Below are 17,235 nucleotides of genomic sequence, written 5' to 3'. Positions count from 1 at the left end.
GGGGTTAAATGAATGAACAGGCTATTTTAATGACATTTAGGCAGATGAGAAATGATTACATTTGCAGCTACAGTAATTCAGCTTAACCACTGAATAGAATTTGAAGTTCACGCAAGTCATTGTATGTTGTTTGGCTCAATGTGAATTTGAAAGTAAGGTAAGAATTATAGTTGAGCAGATGAATGATGATAAATTAAAGAATCAAGGGTGGCACGGTGGTGCAGTGGTTAGCACTGTCGCCCGGCTGCAGCACAGGATCTTTCTGTGTGGAGTCTCCATGTTCTCCCTGTTCCTGCGTGGGTTCTCTCTGGTACTCCAGCTTCCTCCCACAGTCCAAAGACATCAAGAGGGGACGAGGTTGATTGATACTCTGAATTAAGTGTAGGCGTGGCTGTGAGTGTGAATGTGTTGGCCCTGCGATGGACTGGTGACCCGTCTAGCGTGAACCCTAACCACCTGAAGGCTGCTGGGATAGGCTCAACCCCCCCTTAACAGAATAAGCAGTAGAAAATGGATGGATGGTTGGATGGATTCAACACCATACATAAAGAGTGGAAATTCAATTATTTCACAGTGTTTGGCTCTTGCCACAGGCTGCTTTACTCACAGGTCTTTAGAGGCTCAGCTGAATGTATGGATAAATTTTCCACTGAGCATTACAGGAACTTTACAAGGACAACTATTAAACTTAGGTTGCTAATGCTGTAAAGCCTCTGTGAAAACAACAAGATATTTAGCCTTCATGAAACCCATGTGAGAACAACCTGTTCTGATCAGATAACCCTCATGACAACCTCTCTACAGCCTGTTGTTCATAGCCTTGTGATTATGTATTAATTGCTTGTCCCCTCTCTCTCTCTCTCTCTCTCTCTCTCTCTCTCTCTGTCTTTCTTTCTTTCTCTGTCTCCCTTTTTCTAATGTACGAGGTAAAATAAGCTGACAAATAAATCGAAGCATCTGCCAGTCTTATTTTGACACACATCTTCCTGCCTTCAGTTTCAATTAGTGTCTAGTGTCTAATTTCATACAGGTTGCAATGATTGTGATTAAATGCACTCTGATATGTTTGAAACCTGAATAACAAACTCTCTGACACCTGAAATATATCAAGGAGACATCGTCTGCGAGTCATCGCCGGGACTTAACATGGAAGAACATCCTGATTATTCCACTAACATTCACCAAATGTTTTCTTTGGGTCCCAAAAGTCCTATAGTTTTGCAACATAACCATAAAATAACCAAAAAAGAAACTTCACAAGTCATCCTAAAGTCACGTAGGGAACTTCGGACTTTCATAACCAAAAGGGGGTGTTATAAGATTGCCTATGATGTTCTGTTCAGGTTATACGTCACATCAGAGAACCTTTGTAGGACATCAATGGAACGTCCCCTCCCTCCTACCTGGGTGTGTTCCACAGGAGCCTCTAACCCTTCCTGAGGACTGAGGGGTTTTTCCACTCACCTTCCTTTATCTCATTTATCTCCCAGATCTTGACTAGTTCTCAGTGTTTCAGGGGTCTCTCTGAAGCCCACATCGACAGGTGTTTCCGAAACAGAAAAAAGCAAATCTAATCCCGGTTTTCGACGTGTTTTTTGCAAGCCCGTAGATGTCGTCACCTTCTTGAAGTTGACTCGCACCCCTGTACTTTCTTCTCTCCTCATATTCATTTATTTTAAAGCAGTAAGATACTCTGCCCTGGCATCTTGGTATCTCAGAGTGAAATCAAGCATAAACAGCTCTTTGTCTCTCTTTCTCCGTCCCTCTCTCTCTCTCTCTCTCTCTCTCTCTCTCTCTCTCTCTCTCTCTCTCTCTCTCTCTCTCTCTCTCTCTCTCTCTCTCTCTCTCTCGCTGTCTGGCCTACTTCTCTCCTAATTAAAAAGATAAATACTGAATCCCTGCAACATCTCGTACCCTGTTGATTTTGGCTGCTTTGACGGCAGGGAAACTGTTTTTCCCAAAAATTGATTTGTTAATATTTGTCAGTCATGGATAATGTAGTTGTTTGTCTTCCTTATGGCTGCTGTAATTGCCTGAGCAACAAATTTACTGTACAACAATTGTCAATAGACAATACTCTATTTGTCTTAAACAACTGAAATCACACTCCAGTTTATATTGTTTTATTTTCTTGGGAGGGAGTAATGATGTGTGTGACTGAATGTATGTAATATATGACTCATTGCCTTGGCTTCTGTGGAGTTTCAAGGCTCTTTGCTTTTTTCCTTTCTCTCTTTATCGCTCTGTACAGTAGTGTGCTGGGAGTGGATTTACCTCCCACTGTTGGTGGATGTGTTTCAACATCCAGGTGACAAGACAGTAATTCATGTGCCGTATCCGATACAGTTCCAGTAAACAAGGATTAAGCAGACTAAATCCTATTTTAAGGGAAACATAACTGAAATGCTCTTATAAGGGCAAACACAAACCTGATTTTTTGTCACCTCCTCTCGCCCTCCTACTCCACCAGGCATCGCTGTTCTCCTTTCAGCAAGGTGTATTATTTTGTAATGTCTGTCTTCATTTCCTACCTGATGCTCTTCAAAGGCTTTCAGAGTCCTTCAAGAGGGGCAACAGAGGAAAAACACATAATTTATATTCCACAGTTGACTAATGGAGGAGAAGCAGGTGGTCTGTGTGTGTGCATTTTTATTGTGGGGATTTGTGGTGTAGCTGCACGATTCCCTTTGATTTTACTCTGCATGTGTGTTTGCGTGTGTGTGTGTGTGTGTGTGTGTGTGTGTGTGTGTGTGTGGGTGCGTGCGTGCGTGCGCATCCTCAGGGTTCCATAGAGGAACGGCTAAAGCAGCTCCAGGATGCACATCGAGACTTTGGCCCTGGATCTCAGCACTTTCTTTCAAGTAAGAGTTCTCTCCTATCTGGAGGTGTTGCTTCATGTCACACCAATCTGTGCCATGCCGTGCCAAGGTGCTGTGTGTGTGGGAATTGAACTGTTTGGTGTGGATAAGGTTAGAAAACACTTGGGCGGCTGTGTTTAGTGTGTATTTGGGTTAGAGGTGGAGCTTGCGTGTATTGCTTCCTCGTCTGTCTTCATCACTGTTGGTGAGTATGCATCCCCACTGAGGCTCATTGCTCTCATTTGAGCAGAGACACATATTTGCAAATGCTGTCTCTTCTTTTTACCTGCTCCTTTTCAAATGATACTGAGAGGTAGTGGGGGGAGGGGGGCTAGAAATGTGATCTGCTTTGCCTCATTTAAACTGATGAAGTGGTGGAAAAGCTGTGCCTTTCAGAGATCTCTGTGAGAGTGTGTGTGAATCGGTGGGTGCTTGTGTCTCTCCACCGTCCTCACCAACCCCATCCAGTTTTACTGCTTTCACGCTGGCTCAGAAATGCCACACTGGGGCTCATGTAGCAGTTCTCCACTGCCAGCTCAGCCCACTGCAGCTTGCATGAATGTCTGGGTTTGCTTCAGTTTTAATGGACTGGTGCGTCTTTAATTCGAGATGTCATTTTATATAAAACAAAGCATATATAATGCATATGAACATCTACGCCTGTAATGCACTTAACCCTGCAGCTTTTTTTCCAATTTAATGACATCGTTTATCCCTGAGGTCAGTTTGACAACATAACTGCCCACTTACTGAAATGTGTTAATATATGCGCTTAATTGTGCATGTTTACAAGACACCCCCAACCCCCCCCCCCCCCCCTTCAATTTTCACACATTTTCATTTCAAATATAAAACCCACAAAATAACCTGCAGGTAAACCAGTGAAGACCAGCCAACTCACAACTGGGTCTTTCAGCAGTTTTATTCTTCCAGCTGGGTAATGTCACATTAACATTTATTTATTTATGTGCGTATGTTTGCATGTATGATGTCTGTATGTTCATAATTTAAAAAAAGTAAAAGCAGATCGCAACAATAAGGGTTGTCGCAGGTGGGAAGGAAAAACTCCCCTGACACTCACTTGGATAAACATTATAGGCAGATAACTAAACTCATGCTTCTATTAATCACTAAAATCAATCAAATGAAATAAGTAAGATGGATCAAGCAAAAGAGAATATGATAAAAAAGAAAGATATTGAATATTTCATTTATTTCATAACAGTTACCTGTGAAAACATGCCAAGTCTCAGACTCCACTGACACTAAAACATTTGTAGGATTTACTAACATGAAAATATTATTTGGGGGTGGGGGGCACCTCTCTCTCTCTGTCTCTCTCTCTCTCTCTCTCTCTCTCTCTCTCTCTCTCTCTCTCTCTCTCTCTATGTTTTGAAAACATGTCTCTGTTTTCTTGCACGTTTCTTCTCCTTCATTCATCTGTTTTTCGCAGTAGTAGTTCCAGTCTTCTACCACCTTCCAGTATCACAACCTGTGCACAGTTTTATCTCAAGATGGCTGCTCTTTGTCAAGACAGCAAATCAGACCGCTGATCCTGAATGCTGCTGCCAGCATTGTAAAAGGACTGCATAGAACTGCAGTTCTCAGATTACTGCATTGGCCACCAGCTTCTCACCGAATCACCTTTAAAATCATATTGATTATCTATAAATCACTGAAAAGTTCTTATTGAATGCTCTGACCCAGCGTGAACTTTGCAGACCTGTCAGGTCACCTGGTTCAGGACTACTGGCTAAGACTAGCCTTAGTGAAGCTGCTTCTAGCTTCCCGTCTTTCAGGCCTCCCTCTTCAGTTTTTCATCATAGTCTGGCATTTTTATGTATTTTTTATAAATAGTATTGGCGACAAATTGATGCATTAAATGAAAACTAGTCTAGTACTAGTAAAAAGCACTTGACTAAATTTTGTAACTCCACCAGGTCCTTCAAGTGTCTGCAATCCCTTTTGGCTGTAAACAAAGTGCAGACAGCCGAGCTGAAGGCAAACACCTCAATAAAATGTTTTCCAATTATTCTCTATTCATTTCCTGAAACGTAATGGTTTTGAACGAACAAGAACAATTGCACCCAAGTCTGCAGTGTACCGTGTCATAATAGCGTAATGGGCGATGACACTGTATGTGTGTGTGTGTGTATGCTTGTGTGTCTTCCTCTGGCTTCCTCTAGTGCAGTCTGTCTTCTTCGATGCTCAGCTGAACCCTACTTTAGAGTAGAAGGCCGCTTAAAATGCTCTGGTCATCCCTCTCGCTGCTCTCCCTCCAGTTTTCTATTAGGCTGTGCCAAACAAACCAACACTCTGCGGAAACCCGACACAATAGATGATTCTCTTTTGTTTCTATGCGCCTGTCGTACACCAGAGCAGCTCTGTTAAAAAAGGTCTGAATGAACACATAGTCTGGACACGCTGTCAAGGACATTGTGCATAGTGGCTTTTCATGCATGGCATGACTATTTTGAAATAGATTTCGTCTCTGTGTGTTTGGACAGGTTCAGTGCAGATACCATGGGAGCGTGCCATTTCCCCGAACAAAGTGCCATACTACATCAAGTAAGTGCATCTTCAGGGTCACTGTCTGCATCCTTGGAATATACGTAGCCTACTTTTTCATGGCAAGTGAGAAAGCTGGTATTTTGGTATTTTTATGACAAATTGCTGTTATTTCTGTAGGTTTATGAAGCACATTGTACATATTTTGACCAAAAACGCCTCTGTACCAGCATCATTTCCTCAATTTGCAGAGAGTCTTGCCATCCAATTATGACATCACAATGGGGTCAGAATAGAGTAGCATAGAATCCTAAAACTGGATGTTAGTTAGCATGAACTCTGGTTCAGTGGGTTTACGGTTAACTGTGTAAAACAAGGTCTGTGATTTTTAGGGCGTATCGGTAAATAAAACGCTTGTGAATTAGAAAACCTGGATGCATTTTAAAAATTATTGTTGCTAACAAGGAGCTCAAGATTTCCAAGGTCATCACGGACCTTACACATCAGCAGTAATACAAAATCAAATGTAGTAATCATACTGGTTTTTGGTTGAGGTAAGCCATGGCAATGCTAACATACAGGCTGGTATAATATATCACACCATCCCTGCAGCACTGTATGAGTCAGGTCAAACTCATTTGTTCTTTTGGTGCAGTTTCATCACATTAATAAGTTTGTGGAACACTGAGGCATGCCAGAGTTGCAACTTGATTATTAGACTGAATAGATGTTTTCTATTCACTTCCGTCTAACATTGTATTGTGCATGAAAAGGGGTGATTCACACAAACCAATCAGTAGTGACTGATGTGTCTGTACAATTTCTGGACCACACAGAAGCTGCAGGAACAGTTAATAGCAGCAATTAACACTGACTTTGACTCTGGTTTGTCCTCATTCTTTATCCTGCCTACACAGCTCTCATTCACTCTGTAGTTTTTCCAACTGGGAAAAGGTCCATCAGAGCTGTTTGTGTTGATGAAAAAATCTGTGATGCTGGTGATTAAGGAGCCTGGAAGAGCTGAGGGATACCACTTTCATGCTTTGACCACAGCTGAATGACATTACTAACTACAAAATCCGCCCCCAGTCTAATCAGTCTCGGAACCCATCTGCTATTGAGCCTTTTGGGGGCAATGGCCAAAGTTTCAGGGCTTCTTGTTTAGCCAGCGAATATGCAGGCCAAGACTCTCTGATTAGCAACTTGAGATGCTTGAGTGGATTTCGGAGACAACATGTAAGCCTGGCCTGTTCAACACGCTGCATATCAATGCAGATAAACTATAAAGCTAAATTGTCATCAGTCAATAGCAGATGGGTTGGGAGATTACATTTCGACTGATGCTTCCTCACCTTTTTTGCGCTCCACGTGGGCTGTTTCCTGCAGGGTTTGGGCTTTCTCAAACATAATTGGTCAATACTGCTGGGACTATAAACAGATACCAGAATGCCACACCTTGCCTACAGATTTGACCATCTGCACTTAGCTGTTAAGAGAGAATGTGGTATAGTTTGAGGCGAGGTTGTGTGAGGTAGTCATCCCAGTACCTTCAGTAGATTTGGGTCGGTACATTTTTCCTGCAGAGAAACAAAGAGCAGTGGCTGAACTGTAGCTTTGTGCAGGTTTAGAAAAAAAATCTCATACGCTATACTTTAAATCTTTTTATTTGCAACATTTGTGAGACATTTCTCTACATTTTTCAACCATAAAACTTTCTTATATTCCAATGCATAAAATGCACATTATTTTTATTTTTTATTTTTATTTCTTATCCATCGTTTTTTTTTTCTCTCCATTTTCTGCTTGTTTTTCCTCCCTGTCTGTTTCTCTGCACGGCAAACACTCTCAGTCAGATCAACTGAATGCTTTACGGATAATGACCTTAGTACAGGGCCACTTCAAACTAATCAAAACTATCCCTCTAATGTCGCCTGTGAAAGATAATTGAACAACTAAGAGTAATATGAAAATCCTTAAATGTCCTCAGATAAGACTCATATGAGAAGGATATGCCCCGACATCTGCTCAGTTACTATCAGAGAGCAGAGAAATACTAAAGGATTAAGAGAGGTACTCTATTAAGCTACTCTGAATCCTATTTGCTTGAGCACTCATCTGTTTATCGCTTTACTTCATCAATCAGAGTTCACCTTTAGAGGGCTGCTGGTCAATGAACTGAGTATGCGTGCCTGAATACACTATAATACTCTCAAGCGTACAGTTATCAGGAGATTGCATAGTTTGTTCCACTGCGGAATGTGAATACTTATTTCCTTCATCATTTGCAATAGAATCTTAAGGGTCTTATTGTAGTCTGCTAGTCAGTTCTTTATAGCTGATATTACTGTACCGATGGGGGTGGAAGTAGTATTTTAGCATCGCTCCGTTGGGTACCAATCAATGAATACTCGCCCAGGTAAAACAATGAGTCCTGCTTGTCTCCTGGACCTGCTTTGCTTTACCTCATTTATTTAACTGTGCTTTTGTTTTTATTGGGTCTATTTTTTTTTTCATTGTACATTTCCTTAATGCTGAATTTACTCAGTAGCAGGAGAGGAATCAACCTGTTTTTTTTTGCTGTGTGTGTGTGTTTTTGTGTGTGATTTCGTACTGTTTATATAGTGCATCTGAGAGAAACCTTTAAAGTCCCAAGCAGAATATATCCGTCAGATTTGAAGTGGTAACTTCAGTGCCTGAATGTGGATTCCTTTATCATGTTTGACGTATGTCTGCTCCTTGAAGTCCTGGAATCTCTTGTAAACAGTGGTCTCCCGTTTCCTTCTATCTCACTTACAACTGTTTGATTTCCATCCTTTTAGTCTGTCACTTCTGCAAGTCTCCGCTTCCTTGGTTCATTTGTATTCTTTTTTTTTAACTTTGCTCTTGCATCTCTTCATTCTTGCCTGCTTCACAAATTCTCCTTCATACCTCTATTTTCAGCAACAGTAATTCGAGCCTTCTTTCACTTTAAAATATTGCAAGGATGGCATAGATGTTTGGGTTTTTTTTAATCTCAAGACAGCTGTTAGTTGTCTAAGCTCACAAAGAATGTTGCTGTTTTTCATAGAAGTAACTTCAAAATGATATTGATTCTCCATAAATCAGTTGATGGTTTAGCGCCAAGATACTTAGGGATCCTCTGACCCGGTGTGAACCTCGCAGACCTCCCAAGTTATCCGTTTCAAGACTGAAGGCTGTTCTCAGAGTCAAAACTAAACATGGTGAAGCTGTCTTTAGTTTCGGCTCAAACATGGAACAAACTGCCAGAGGAAGCTTGAGAAAGAGCTGCTCATCCTCAAATCTAATAATCTCATGACCATCTCTAATTATTTCCCCACCATTTTTATTCTTTGCTTCCTTTTTTGCTCACATTCTACTCGCTTGCTGTTAGTGTTTGTCTTTTTTTTTCCCCTTCTTTGCCGTGTAAATCACTTTGCCTGTGGTACAACATGTGCAGTTCAAATAAATTTGCTTTGCCCTGTCATGTCCCAGCCATCAGGCCCAGACGACGTGCTGGGATCATCCAAAGATGACAGAACTCTACCAAGCACTGGGTAAGTACAATTAAAGCCCCCTTTGAGTCCTGTTTATTTGCACAGGACCCCCCACTGGGTTGGGTTTTTGCTTTGAATGCTGTAGTTGTCACACAGCTCATTAAGGGTCCTGTATTTCAAACACCTTAGGGACTACAGTGCTGCTGTCATTAACCTACAAGGCCCAATTTGCCAGCGCTGTGATTGCTTTTTGCTTAGCCAGTAATTAATTGTGATTAAACAACCTTATGTGTTTTACCGTTAATCTGATGTGACACGGGGAGCTTGTGCTAGAGATAGACACGCTGTTGCACGCGTGTGCGCGGATAATAATGGCTGCACGTGGCTAATTACTGCAGTGGTGTTATAAACACAGGGAGAGGTGATGAATGTCTCATTGGCAGGAATGATGGAAGGATGCTTTGTTTTCTCAAATCTTTCCATTCATATAATAAATCTCTTTGTCTATCTTTCTGTCCATTAGCGGATCTGAACAACATCAAATTCTCAGCATACAGAACAGCCATGAAGCTGCGGCGAGTTCAGAAGGCTCTGAGATGTACGTTCACTCTCTCATTGATGGTGCTCTTCTCTGGCTCTAAGGGATTCACCGTTATCATGCACCATCAGTAATCCAGGATGACGAGCTCTCCTCTGGAATGAGATACTGTGTAACCATTAGCTCTGACACTTTTCTTAATTCAGTTGTCGAAGGAATCATCTCTCTACTACTTAGAGAAAGACAGAGAGTTGGAAATATTCCCTGCAGCCCAATACTGTTGCCTTTAGAATGCAGCAATCAAACAGATTGATAAAGTGCCACTCAGCCCCTCCTCACCTTCATCAGTACCTGGATCATTGGTGTGCCAGGTAATTAGAACAATTAATGGGGCCATTTGACTTACAAAAGGAAAGGCAATTTGTTTTTGCCACATGGTTGAGGTTTGAATATTTGTCCCTTGAGGGTCCCACAGCCCCTGGAGTCTCCTGTACTAGCCAGGTTAAATCCCTCCCTCTCTCTGCTCTTTATCTGACTTCAGAAGAAGCTGTGTTTCTTAATTCCAGCAGATGCCGTTTTTTTATCAGCCCTCTAAATTGCCTTTATCGGTTGTGTTTGGGACCATAGACGGCAGGCGGTAGTAATAGAAATAGCTCTCCTAATACAAGATGTATAGATGTTCAGTTACCATCTAGCACAGGAATGCCCAAAGTGAGGCCTGGGGGACACTATTTGCACACCACAGGGTTTCGATTTGGCCTGCCAGGTCTGATAAATAGATAAATATGTGATCACAAAAGGTGTAATATTGCTGGAAATGAAGGCTTGCCCTTGACAAAAGAAGAGAAGAAAACATTTTTTGACAGTGAAAGAATACTTTTAGTGACATTTTTAACATTTCCCTACCTTATAGAGGATTAACTGTACTAAATAGCCTTCTAAATGGAAGTTTTTGGCCAGCACAGGCATAGAGTAAGCTGCTTGTTCATGTTACTGGCAAAAGCAGTAATGACTCTGAATATGTCTGAACAACCAGCAAGAGACATTGTTTTGTTCCTTTTATTTCAACTCATTTTGTCGCGGAAATCGCTCTTCCTTTCTCTTTAATGGTTGTCTCAAGTGTTTACCATTTAAAACGGGTGAAATCTTCTTCATTGTAGCATTGCAGTCCATTGATCCGTGCAAAGTGCACTCACAAACACAATGATAGTACAGCTCCATTCCCCAAAGAAATGTTCAGTCCTGCCATGCTGGTTGATTGTGGACTTGGGATACATGTGTGATAAGTCCTGCAGTATCACTCCTACATTTGATACCACTGCACAGAATAGTAGTATCCACAAGTGTAAAATCATGGGGAGTGTACCCCCCTGTGTGCACAGTCCCATAAGAACGGAGGCTGTGACCATGACTGAGAGTCTCATCATTTACTTGGCTTCTGGAAGTTGATCAAATCCATTGACATTTATGGTCTCTAGTCATCACATTACTGACACCTGATAAAATATCACTTTTTGTATAAACACATTTTTATTATTCCCATTCACCTCCTGCCTCCTCTGCCTTGACTTGCAAACTTCCTCCCCCGTTCTCTTCCTTCCAAGTCCAGAGATGTAATAAAAACTCCAAAGACCAGTGTGAAAAATCTCATTCAGTAACTCTTCCTATTTCTTTCTCTTGTCCTCTCCCTTATCTCACCTCTTTTGGTCGTCTACTAGATATCATTACAGAATTTAATTGCCTGGCTGCCTTGATAACTTCGGAGTTCTCCCTCTTTCTCTCTGCTCACTTTGTGAATGATTGAGCAGTGCTGTAGAATGGCCCATCAGAAATACATTTTAGGCAATTCTCTTCTTATTTCCTCTCTCTGTTCTACCTCATTATCATGCTATCCAATTACACCTGGCATCACCACACACCCTTTTAGCTCCACTCCTAGGAACGAGCCATCAAATTAGTTTAGGAGAGGGGAAATCAAATTTGTGCCATTGCTCTTGAAACATCTGGTAGAGCTTAAGTGGGTAAAAAGGGTGAATAAGCATCACTTTTGCCCGCTCTCATTTACTGAGGTGGGGATGACGACCCTGCTTTGTGTGTGTGTGTGTGTGTGTGTGTACATAAAATCAATGTGCAGTTGTGTAAGAATCCTTTAGGGTTTTGGCTTGAGCACGTGTATATGACTCCCTTTTCTTTATGTGTCCTTTAGTGGATTTAGTAGCACTGAGCAACCTAGCGGAGGTGTTTCGGGAGCAGGAGCTCCAGCAGGGGGAGCATGTGATGGATGTGGTGGAGATCATCCATGGTCTGACAGCTCTGTATGAAAAACTGGAGGAAGAGAGATCCATCCTGGTCAACATTCCGCTTTGTGTCGACATGTGCCTCAACTGGCTGCTCAACGTCTACGACAGGTGGGGTGCTCGTCCGAACTAAACGCTTGATTACTAGTGGCTATCAAAATACAGATTGGTGCCACTGGGAGAGAGCGACTAACCTTGTACTGCCTTTTCTAATTAGCAGAGCATACAGAGCACCACACTGTTGAACCTCCTTCTAAATTACCTCCATATTTCAGTTGATCATTGTCCAGGTGAGGCTTTCTTTTTTTGAAGTTGCAGCTCTGCTGAGCCAGCCATTCTTATTAAATTACTTTTACTCCTAATTTGCTTAGGCATTACCATGAAACAATATAATAGATTCCAAAACAGCTGATAGTGACAAAAAATAGCTCCTAGCACAAAATAGGTTGTGAAACTAGAAGTGCAGCCATTCTCTGAGCTTCATGGTAGATGCATTGAAACTGCACATGCAGCTGCCAGGAATATTTAGAAATATGTATGTGATAAAGTAGCGGAACAGCAGTGAAGAAAGTACCCACTTTACGTCTGGCTAGTCTTCATTCACAGCTCCACGTTAGAATTGGCAGCCCTAAAAATTTGGAGTGCCCATGTATTCTGACCTTTATGATAAAGCATAACAGAAAAAAAACATTGTTTTAGCTAAACCTGATGCATGTATGTGCCAGACATCAGTGTTGCTTGGAGGGTTAATATGTGTGTGTGTGTGTGTGTGTGTGTGTGTGTGTGTGTGTGTGTGTGTGTGTGTGTGTGTGTGTGTGTGTGTGCGTGCATGTGTAAGTACACACATACCCTGTTCATTAGAGATAACATGGCCTATATTCCTGCTTCAGGCAGTAACAGTTGGCAGAAGTTATAGAAATGCCAATACAAGAGCGCAGAATATAAAACAACAGATTTATAACAATAATTAAAGAGTTATGAAATTATCTCACTCACTTTATTATGTTGAAGTGAGACATGTTGAACATTAATTAAATAGTGCTTGTTTACTGTAATAACTCCCCAGTGCACTTTTACATGCCATAAATGTGTGAGTCACTTGAGTAAACATGGTATGTGATGACAGTTTTACTTCAGGGTGACAAGTACAAATTATTAATTCCTTGTGTGTGTTCAGCAATGCACCCAGTCACATTACCCTGATTCATTTGAGTCAGTGGGATCTAGCGCACATGGATATTAATAAAGCTCTTTATATGGTGCAGCGGGCTCCGTCGTTGTGATCATTTTCAGTAAATGTCAAAGACTGTATGTCATAACGGAGCTTTTGTTAGCTACGCAGACACATAGTGCACAATGACGCACAAGCACTTACTATTTGTAATCTGGAGACATGATGAACAACAAACCGTTTGAAAAGATTCCTCACTCTTCCAGGACAACAGTGTGTGTCTGTGGATTGATGTAACTGGTTAAATGGCTTGTTGTACAGACATCTATAAAGTGCCACAGCGTGGCTAAAGCTCCAATAACGGTGTCTCGCAAGAGGATCAATCAACCCTTCTGAGACACCACAGAAAACAAATCCTTTTTTCACACTAACATTCACCGCATCTTTGCCCCTGATTGACTATTTCTTGCTGTTCCCAAAGAGAGAACCGAGCGCAGGCAGAAATACAAGAATAACCCCACGCGTGTTGTAAATTTGGCTGGTAGCTCTTAAGTACTTCTTGCTAATGAGAGTCAATCAGAGACTTAACCTTCTGCATAAATTTCAGTAATTGCTTTTTGTTTTCCAGTAAATATCAGCCGTGAATGTGAATGAGGTGTGTGTGCATGCTAGTGTGTTCATTTTCATGCCTGTTTTTGTTTTGCCACTCGATGTGTTCCCCCGGAGGTGTGTCACACTAGCAGGGTGAAAAGTATCCAGGGGAAGAGCGTGTGTGTGTGTGTGTTGACTCTTTGATCTCCTGTGGTTATCCAGACCCACTTTACTTTTAATAGGCGGGAAAACCGTACCACTCTCCTTTGACTCCTCATGTTTCTTCACATCAACTTGAATTTCTCAACTTGCACTGCGAAGGATCAAGAATTTGTTATCCTCAAGAGGCCATTTGTTGTACTGTCAGCAATAACTGCACAAATGTCAGATGAACAACAAAAGAGTGTAAATATGGCAGAAAAATCCCACTGGTTTAACAGAAAAAGCTGTTGGATAATGACAACAACATAAAAATTGTGGCCATTGTGGCCGAGACGATTGAGTTCTTCTGCCTGTTTGTCTCTCACGTTGTCCAATTTTAGCCAGACAGAAGCAACTTGAACTCCCGGAACAGATCAGCCAGGATCGGCTTCTGAAGTCCTGATGACTTACACTTTGATTATATCCAGGAAATGCTTCTATTTTGGAAACTAAATGACAAAGGGGAACATGAGGAGTGATTCAGTAGAATGAGAGTTTTCTCAAAAGTCGACTTTACAGTAAAAAACTTCATATGCTGATGGGGTTTCGCATCCTCTGGAAAGGTCAACGTTTCATCTTTTCACTACCAAGATATTTATAATACTGCACAAACTCAACAGCCTGGCCTCAGATGACAACCCGAGAGATAAAAGCAGATTTATTCTCAATCTACTGTCATCTTTTCAGTGTTTGACACATGGATGTCCAAGAGGGACGACTCTGTCCCATTTCTGGTTGATTCTGTGTTAGACATGTGTTATTTCTTGTTTTGTTTTGAAAATTCTACCCGCATTTGTCATAAGATTCACTTTTTTTTTGCTTTTTTGGGGGGGGGGGGGACAACAGCACAAACGCCATTTTGGACTGAACACACCAAATACATTGGAAAAGGCACAGAATAATGTCTACAGAACAACAGACAAGATGGCCATGATCAAAGTGTGAAGGCAAAGGTGTTCACATGACATTCTTTAGCAACTTATTGCATATTTGTCCATTCGTTGAGGGAGTTTTTTTCAGTCCAAAGTAGCATTCATCAGATGTTTGATGATGATTTTGACATTTTTAGATGGAGGTCTTTTGAATTTTCAAATTCACACAGTTTTGTGTCCTGTTCGTTTTTCTGGCTGTTTTACTTTGATTTCACTCTTTTTAAAAAAAAAAAAAAAATTTCATTAACTCCCTCTGCCTGTTCCCAAGTCTGCTGTTGGGTCCAATTTCCCTGCTGAGTAACAACAACAACAGTGCAATGATCAGAGTCGTGGAAACATAGTCACAGAATCATTGGGGAACTTAAGGATATGATGCTGCACATATTGACTTTCACGCTTTTTTTCTTTTTGTTTAGAGCAAAAATAAAAGAGGCAGGAGAATGCACCCTGGGGCCGATCTGCTGAAAAACATCTTTTAAAACACTCACACAAGCATGAACATACCAGGATCAATGCTCGCTGATTGATAGCCTCGCCGTACGCTATTGATTTGGTGATATGATTCACTTAACTATTCAAATGGTTGAAGTGTTGCTTCACCTGCCAAAAAATAAATTTCTTTGACATTTTTTTCCTCCTGGATGACTTTTTGGTAACAACGGACAGTAGAAAAATCCAGCCTCCGTTTTATTTAGTTTGAAGCTAATGAAGACTGATTACGAACAACAGCAAAACTGTCCAATAACATCTTCTTTTTTTTTTTTTCTTTTAACAAACTTTCCAACTTTTGTCCATTATGCTCTTCCTTATCCATCTGTGTGCTCCAAAAACACCAGTCTCTCAAAATTGTTCCCGCAGTTTATAAAAAGACAGTCTTAACAGGTGCAGCCGTGAGTGCTGCAGGAAGACATCCACTTCCAGAGAGTGACATTTCTTAGGATCTTCTCAGATGCTGAATTAAACAGAAGGTAGGAACTGGGCCAACAGCAATACCAGGTCAACACATGGCCTCATACGGCCTGCTGAATAGTTCTGGAAGTGTGTAGTGGGTACAATCTGTCAGTGGCTTTCTTTTCTCTGAAACACTGCACAATCAGCTTTCGGTTCTCACTCATACTGAATCTAAGTGTAATTGTATGTGTTTCTAGAGGGTGCATGAATGTGATTGACTCTATATGTGAGCTTCTGATGCTTTTTGAGGCAGAAAAAGAACTGACACAACACTTGAAGTCCCTGTAGTGACTTTGGTTACTGTAGATGCGCTCGAATACAATTTCACACGACTGCGCTGACCTATGGTGTACTGCTTTGACCCACGTAATTCTTCATCACTTTCTCCCTCTCAGTACTGCTCAGGCAGCACATGAATACACTTCTAATTCACACACAAGTGAAATACACACTCGAAAAACTGTAACCTTGCATCTTCCTTTTCTTCTCTTTTTCACCTCACTACAGCGCCCGGAATGGCAAAATGCGTGTCCTCAGCTTTAAGATGGGATTGGTGAGCTTGTGCAATGCAGACATCCAGGAGAAGTACAAATGTGAGTGCGATGCTCGCCCTGCGTATCTAATGCGTCTCCTCAACCTCGAACAATGAGGAAAAACAAAAATGGCATGATTACAAGAGTTACATAAAGACAGCCACTTAGTCTAATGGAGGAAATGACTCTGCCAACATAATGGAGAAAGCTGTCTATATTTCAAGTCTTAAAGGAACTGTTTGCCAAAGACACCATTCACACGCACTTTGTCTGCCTCATCATAGTACAATAGTCTATGATGGCAAAGGGTTTTTGGCATTTCTATCGTAGCCCCAGTTTACAAGTTATTCTCGGTAAATTGCAGAGTGCATTTGAAGAGACGGCAGCCAGACCTGAAACAGACTTGTAGTTGCTTCAGCACCTGAGACAGACAGGATTATTCCTGCCCGTCTCACCATCTGTGTCAGCTCTTAACAGCTGAAAGATAAGAGATTTTCTACAATAGAATGCCTCTGAGGTGAGTCAGCCACCTTCTCGGTTCACGTAGACATGTGGTGGCCTTAACAGTTTATGTCTCCGACTAATCCTGTTTTTCCAGATGTCATAGGAATAATATTTACATATGAATCTGAAGTATTTGCCTCAAAAATTACAGATGGTGGGTGTTAAGTCTATTATAGTCGCTGTGCGGCTGGTGGCTCGAAAAACAATGTGTTCTCTTCATTACTCGTCATCACTTTTAAAAAGTAGCTCCATTAGCATGGTGACAATAGTTAATTATACAACGTCTTGACGTTTTTTGACCCCGTTCACCTAATTAGACAAATGCAGCACTTAATGTGTCGTCCCTGGTGTCCGCTTCTCATTTTCAATGAAAAACAGGCTGGCGTCCTTCTACTTTTTTTATTCAAGCCACTGGAATTATACTACCAAATTATTTTCTGAATACATATGAGACGAGTCAGTCCATTTAATTGTAGAGAATGACTGTGTTTAGATTGTTTGGGTTTTTTGTGTGTGTGTTTTTTGCAGTCCATAGTGTACACAGTTCATTAACTTTAGCAGCCCTTAGGAGCAGTGAATCGTCATTCAGTTTCAATCAATTTAAATTTGTCTTCCAGACTAAATTACTGTCTGGAAATGAAGAGATTTTTTTAAAAA

The 17,235-nt window shown here is 41.3% G+C and overlaps 1 protein-coding gene across 1 annotated transcript in view; it reads left to right on the top strand.

Annotated features, from left to right (window-relative positions):
* drp2 (dystrophin related protein 2) overlaps positions 1 to 17,235 on the top strand; it is a 149,985-nt gene that overhangs the window by 108,257 nt on the left and 24,493 nt on the right. The window contains exons 9-14 of the mRNA XM_086221924.1: positions 2,783 to 2,861; positions 5,366 to 5,426; positions 8,859 to 8,920; positions 9,384 to 9,458; positions 11,605 to 11,806; positions 16,049 to 16,134. Coding sequence (XP_086078050.1) covers positions 2,783 to 2,861; positions 5,366 to 5,426; positions 8,859 to 8,920; positions 9,384 to 9,458; positions 11,605 to 11,806; positions 16,049 to 16,134 — 565 coding nt within the window. The remainder of the gene's footprint in view (positions 1 to 2,782; positions 2,862 to 5,365; positions 5,427 to 8,858; positions 8,921 to 9,383; positions 9,459 to 11,604; positions 11,807 to 16,048; positions 16,135 to 17,235) is intronic.

The sequence above is a fragment of the Aulostomus chinensis genome, chromosome 13 (genome assembly GCF_037954235.1).
Source record: "Aulostomus chinensis isolate RoL2024-O1b breed Wild chromosome 13, RoL_Achi_v1.0, whole genome shotgun sequence".
Taxonomy (NCBI): Eukaryota; Metazoa; Chordata; class Actinopteri; order Syngnathiformes; family Aulostomidae; genus Aulostomus; species Aulostomus chinensis.
This window is presented reverse-complemented; position numbering and strand designations above follow the sequence as displayed.